This window comes from Hordeum vulgare, chromosome 3H, assembly GCF_904849725.1.
Source record: "Hordeum vulgare subsp. vulgare chromosome 3H, MorexV3_pseudomolecules_assembly, whole genome shotgun sequence".
NCBI classification, from domain to species: domain Eukaryota; kingdom Viridiplantae; phylum Streptophyta; class Magnoliopsida; order Poales; family Poaceae; genus Hordeum; species Hordeum vulgare.
The window spans coordinates 445703296-445709497 of record NC_058520.1 but is presented as its reverse complement, the minus strand read 5'-3'; the positions used below and the strand labels follow the sequence as shown (position 1 = coordinate 445709497).

The 6202-nt window shown below is 52.4% G+C and overlaps 1 protein-coding gene across 5 annotated transcripts; it reads right to left on the bottom strand.

Annotated features, from left to right (window-relative positions):
• Positions 1-221: 221 nt before the first annotated feature.
• Positions 222-2500, bottom strand: LOC123444173. 5 transcript variants are annotated; one of them, XM_045120808.1, is made up of 4 exons: positions 1426-2500; positions 1219-1347; positions 681-743; positions 222-490 (listed from the first exon to the last, which is right to left on the bottom strand). In XM_045120808.1, exons 1-4 carry the CDS (start codon positions 1501-1503, stop codon positions 431-433), a joined length of 330 nt encoding a protein of 109 aa, XP_044976743.1. In that variant the 5' UTR covers positions 1504-2500; the 3' UTR covers positions 222-430. The 5 variants fall into 5 exon arrangements, 4 of the variants coding, with proteins under 4 accessions (XP_044976743.1, XP_044976744.1, XP_044976746.1 ...); XM_045120809.1 differs by having other exon boundaries at positions 1219-1338; XM_045120811.1 differs by having other exon boundaries at positions 1480-2500.
• Positions 2501-6202: the final 3702 nt, after the last annotated feature.

Sequence of the window (6202 nt, the reverse complement as noted above, 5' to 3'; positions counted from 1 at the left end):
AGAAGCTCGGAAACCGCGCAATGAATCCATCATTCTTGCGGTTCCCAAGTACTTAAACTGGTCAGAAGTGTTGGTTGGTTTTGACCGTTTTTTACCATCTGACTCGTATTTTGAGTCCGGGCAGGCATGCCCCGGTGGTGGACCTGCAAGTCTGTGGGTTTTGACTTCGCAAGGTGCTCATGGAAGGCAGCAACAACATCAACATGCTCTACTTTAACACCTTGAAACAAATGGGCATCCACTTGAGCCGTCACCAACAGTGCGCACAATGTCCTAGAGTTGTATGTGTCGTGTCCCAACTTTTGCTTTTGGGACGGAACGGCCATGGTTGCTACTTCTACGACTTGATCGTACATCTCCTAGGCATCGTGATCCTGCAGCCACATCTGCGCCTTTGGCTTTAGAGATCTTGTTTCAACCTTCGCGTTCTCTAGGAGCAAACGCGGAGTCGGACCGTGCTTTTGGAGAGGCGGCATGGAATCCATATATCCTGAAAAGTATGAAAGGAAAGCCATGCACTTGGATTTAAAAGGAAATGTAAAGCAGACAAGACAAACATGATATTCTAGTTGGATATCACTAGCAAAAATGTCCGTGCGTTGCAACGGGAGAAAAAATATACATGATCCTCCAAAAAAACAACAACACATCTAAATCTATCAATAAATTCAGTTGCATACCTTTGAGTCGTTAATTAATATTGCACCACTGTTCTTTGATAGATTACCATGCCTCTTCCTGAACTGAAACACCATAAAACAAAACATAGGACAACAGCAATCTCCATTTATCAAACAGAACAAAGAATGGTACTTAAATAAAACTATAAATTTGGTCTCATACTATCGATATTACAAATGAAAGGTTGTTCAACCATTAAATATCAAGACACTAATTAGTATCACATGAGTTGGCAAACGTGAAAGGATTAGCCGACTTGACCTACCAATATTAGCGCATCAATATTTTATTTGGCTAAGAGCAGTGAGCATGTCCATTGGCGTTACAAACCAAAGAATTGGTGTTTTTTACAGAAACTCATGTGAAGTGCTGAGACATACCAGATTCCTAAATCAGGATTGCTCAAACCCCACCATAGTGTGCATGTGCAACGTCAAATCCAGAAAATAAATGACAAGATATGACAAGAAAGAAAGGAAAATAAATATAGAAATAATCGCTGAATTTACAACACTATAGTTGATCGCAATAACATACTTGTGCCCCATAGCCATTAAAATTAGCTAATTTGGCCCGCCGTTGTTGAATTTCTTGCCCCATCAAAATCATGTTCTTTTCCTTTACTTTCGCTTGTTCCACCAACTCAAAATTCCACTTCTGCATGCTCTAATTCACACGCATTCTTATAAATAAATAGAATTATACAAACCAATGATATTCAAAGTTTCCATTCAACAGATTTACCGGGATACTTGAGAGTCTGGTCCTGCAAAAGAGACTGTGTGTCGAGGTGTGTACCTTGCATATGTAAGTTCCTGTCATCTATGTGATTTGTCCCTACTAAGCTCATGCATGAGTGATGCAACCTTTGCAGAGAGTTCTTTCCTAACGGCGTGGAGCTTCTCGATTTCAGCACATAGATGCACAACCTCATCTCTCAAAGACTCATTTGATCTAAGTTCAGCTTGAAGCTTCCTTCTCTTGTCAACGAGCTTGTTGATATAAGCTCCATTATTATTGTCATTAATCTCTTCAATGATCATGTTCAGGTGACGGACTTCCTCCTTTTTTTCTTGGTAACTCCATCCGTTCCTCGGCTAAAGCATGACGATCAGCCATAAACCTACAAAATTCAACCTCGTGCAACTGCATAATAAAACTTGAAGTGTTGCGGACACCATCCACTCATTGCTTCAAAGGTGAGTCAGCAACTCACCAACTCCAATCCATCTTCCCTCAAAAACAATCTTTCTAGACTTGAATCCACTCACCTGTTTTGTTCATCATATTAGTATCTCAAACACCCCTGGCACTCAGGCAAGCACTATGGAGCTGTTGGCAACCATGAAGTTTTGAGTATCAGTAGCAGCCTGAACTCTCAAGAGGTCAGTTATCTGTCTTCTCCTTTCAATTGTGGGTTCCTTTTCTCTTAAACTTCTGTAATCTTTGTATATCTTTGTTTTAGCTGCATCAAATTCTTATAACACACTTCTAGGAATTGATTATTTGCAGCAATCTTGTAGTTAAGTGTGTTGACTGTCATCCTTATCATGACTTGATAGGAATATGTGAATGCTGAATCGAATCTCCTGTCCCTACAGATCAAACTTTCTGAAATCCCCCCCCCCCCCCCCTCTCAAATCTCCCAAACGTTGAGTCTTAGGTCTATAAACTTCTTGATGAAATAGGACTAACGCCATGTGCTGAACCAGTTCTGACAGATTGGTGATCAATTTCTTCTGAATTTATGCAAGAGAGAGCAAACACAAGGATAGGACTCCATCGTTCTGATTACCGTCGGAGAAGAGCACACACACCAGCAACATGGACTGGGTGGAACAATTCAACATTTGTGATCTGAAAGGACCAAAGAATCTGCCAACATCTGGTCCACTGAGTTTCACAAGCAGACAGCACCCTCGAGACTATTACAATGTTAAGTCCATGAAGATAAAGCTTATATGCAACTTTGGTGGTACTTTCTTACCAAGGCCAAGCGACGGCGAGCTCCGGTACATCGGCGGTGACAGGCATCTGATGAAAATTAGCCGGGACATTTCTTGGCAAGAGCTGATCAGCAAGACAACAAAGCTAATCGGGAGGGCTCACACCGTAAAGTACCACCTCCCAGGGGAGCAATTGAGCATGCTCATCTCCATCACCTCTGATGATGACCTTCGGCATATGATTGACTGAGTGCATTGTGCTGGAGGAAAACAGAGAGATAATCAACATGTACCTCTTCTCTCGCAAGGACGATGAGCGCCACGTCCATTTCGTGGTGCAAGGCTCATCTGATGCCGAGAAAGAAGCGCAGTTCATTGCTCTTGTCAATGGAGTCATCACACCAGGTTATGAACCAAGAGCACATAGCGTCGGTAAATCCTCAGTCAATGACCTGGACCAGCTGCTGTTTGGCATCAGTGTGGAAACAGGACCGCCGGCAGGCAGAACAGAGGAAGCTGCAGTGTCCATCAAAAGTAAGCCCTTGCAGAGTATCGCGGTACCGCCGGTGGCCACAAGTGGTCAGCTGGAGAGGACGCCGCTAAGTTCCCAGATAGATCGGGAGAAGACCCCGATGCTTGACCCAGCCTGCCGCCTCCGCGTGCGCCTCCCGCCTCCCGCCTCGCTATCGTCGAGGAGGTCGTCGGCGTCGTGGGCCGCGTCCCTGAGGCGGTGGATCCAGGCGGCGAGGGTGGGGTCGGAGGGGCGGCGCTGGGCGTGCTCGACGTCGGCGGCGGTCACCTTGAGGCGGAGGAGCTCGTCGGAGAGGCGCGCGAGGTCGGCGCGCGCGTCCCCCGCTCCTCCCGGGAGGTAGCGCGCGAGGTCGTCGCTGAAGGACCTGGCCCGGTCGCCGAGGAACTGCAGCAGCGGCGACACCAGCGACACCAGCCAAAGAAAACATATAGGGTCTTAATCATAAAAGTGAAATGTTTTCCTCACTAAAGAAAGGACTGCGGGTTTATTAACAGAAAACGGAAGGGCTTTTTCCAAAAATGCCATAACGGACGACCAGAAACCCTATTTGCTTTATTATTAGGGAGAGAAAAGAACTTACATCCGGACGAAGGCTGCGAAGAGTAAAAGGGGGCATGTGGGGCACCCCGCCAAGCTTGTCGTGCTCCTTGGTGTAGTCTTCCCAAAGGCTTCAGTTAAGAGCTCCTCCGGCAACCTCCTGGCGCAATCGGTAATGTGAGAGTACTACGCCCACACCGGGTGTGCCTTTGCTTGGAGAGGCTCGATTCAGCGATCCAGCCAATGACTATGAGATCGACTCCTGTGGGCCCCTCCTTGAGCGCCCTCATCGACTTCAGGAGGTGGGCGACGACCACATTCTTCGCAGCCAACGGTTTTCTGGTCTGTTCTACAATCGGCCATTTGACGTACATGGGAAGAAGTTCATGTACACCTGGCTTGCGCTCGTCTAGGTAGTAGAACCAACCCTCCTGTCACTTGCGCACTGTTTCAGGGAATTGCAGATCAAAGTACTTGGCACTTGTATTCACTTGTATGTCGGCATCCCAACAGACTGACACGCGTTTGCCGACCTTGGTGTCGGGCCCCTAGGACCGGGGTACCCAGGCCCGTCGGCCTGCGGCCCCGGACGCGACACGGCAGGATGAGCCTGGTTCGGCCCATCGGCGAGTTCGACAAGGAGGACCCTTGCGAAGGCCCTTGCCTCACGAGGTGAATGCTTGAAGATCGTCGCCAAGGGCCTCGGGAGGGCGTCCGTCACAAGGTTTCCCCCTGAGACTCTTACGGAATGGGCCCGCCAATGGCAATCTGGCAGGGTCTCGTGACCCAACTCCTTCACTTGGATGAGGCAGGCTGTGCAGGCGGCGCAGGAACGGTGATAGCAGGCGCGAACGGGGAGGATTTCCTCTTCTGTGCTAAGTAGGTCGGGTCAGCTGGCGTGCTCCTGAAGTGACTCCGAAAGGTTTCCCGATCGATGCAAGGGGACTAAAGTTGGGGGCTCGGTAGGGCGGAGGTCACCCCTGAGCCCACCAACGCGTCATGAAGAGAAGCTTTTGCAGGCGAAGACCGCCTTTGTCAGGGCGGACCGCAGTTCTGTCCCCGTTCAAAAATGGCCGTTGTGGCAACCCTTCCCGCCAATGCTTTCGAGGGAAAGAGGACCAAGGCCAGTATATAGGAGAGAGGCCCAGCCTCCATAGAAGGGGACGAAACCCCATCTCTCCTACTAGGGAAAGAGCCCGCCTTTGTACTTGTCTTCTACCTCAAGCAATCCCAACCACAAGCAGGAGTAGGGTTTTACACCGTAAGGTGGCCCGAACCTGGGTAAACTGCCGTGTGTTCTAGCTCGTCTTCCTAGCTCGCACAGCCAGAGAGTCATCGTGAAGTCGCGAGGTAGGACAGGGTAGGAGAGCGGGCGCACCCAAGTGTTTGAACCTTTTCTTGGGTCTGCGGAGCCCCGATTCTGACATTTGGCGTGCCAGGTAGGCGTGTGCAGCCGCTCTTTCGCTCCAGCTTCACCGAACCCATGACCGACGCTTGCTACGCGCGCCCTGGGAGGTCGGCGTCGGGCGGCCGGTACTGGCCCACCGACGTCGCGACCACCACCGCCGCCGTCACCCGCGGGCAACAGGGCCCATCGTGGCCCCTGGTGCGGCCTGGTGGCCGCTCCGCCCCCCCCCCCACAGCGGACGCCACAGCATGCGTCCACGTTCGAGATCTAAACACGCATGGCGTACTGCTCGTGGCGGGCGATTGATCCGCCACCGCCCGACGAACAGAGGGCACGACGCCTGGGCGGACCACATCGCATAGCTCGTTGTCGTCCCCAGGAGGGCCTTGGCGCCCTATGCCCCGCTTCGTCCCCCGGCGCCAGAAGCGTGGGGCTGATGCAACGATCCGCTTGGGTCTCGGCTCGAGGGGCTCGGGCAAGACACGCCCGGCGCTGTGCTCTTGCTCTTCCGGGTCCCAGTGGCCGACCCTCGGACGTCGCCGGGCCCCTGCGAGGGTGCGCCCAGAAGAGGTGGCAGGGTGTTCTGCGCTAACCACAAAACATGCACCCACGACACGGAGGACTGTCAGGTAGGGTATCTGCCCGAGAAGTGCGCGCGGCCTGACGTCGAGCTCGCTTTCGCGCCGACAAACCAGGGAGAGCCGCGACAGGCATCGGCGCCGCACGCCTCGCGCCTTCGGCCAACGTGCGCCTCCCGCCGGCATAGGGCTCGGGGGCTCCCGCCTGGGGGTCATTGGGCCGGGCTCGGGGGTCGCCTGCCCCGCATGGAGGATCACCTCGGCTCGCAAGCGTGGCGCGGGATGCCAGGGACTCAGGAGATCGTCGTTCAAAGTCCGGCAAGTGGAGGAGCGTGGGAGCGCAAGCGCTTCGCGAGGGGCCAGACCCCGCGGGCCCCGGAGACTTAGGGTCACCCCCGCGAGTGGTCGCCCTCCCCTTCCGTAGGGGTAGTCCTCGACAGTGCGCGTCGTCAAGAGGATCAATATGCTCCCGCGGCAGCATGGCCGCCATGTGACTTTTTGGTCGCCTGACTTGGGCAGC

What these genes read in the sequence shown, in the direction of transcription:
- LOC123444173 (XM_045120808.1), bottom strand. Translation starts at nt 1,503, where the DNA reads ATGACAGGAACTTACATATGCAAGGTACACACCTCGACACACAGTCTC. An exon ending in CCAGACTCTCAAGTATCCCG is followed by an intron (nt 1,348 to 1,425) that starts GTAAATCTGTTG and finishes CGTGTGAATTAG; the next exon opens with AGCATGCAGAAGTGGAATTT. An exon ending in TATTAATTAACGACTCAAAG is followed by an intron (nt 491 to 680) that starts GTATGCAACTGA and finishes CATACTTTTCAG; the next exon opens with GATATATGGATTCCATGCCG.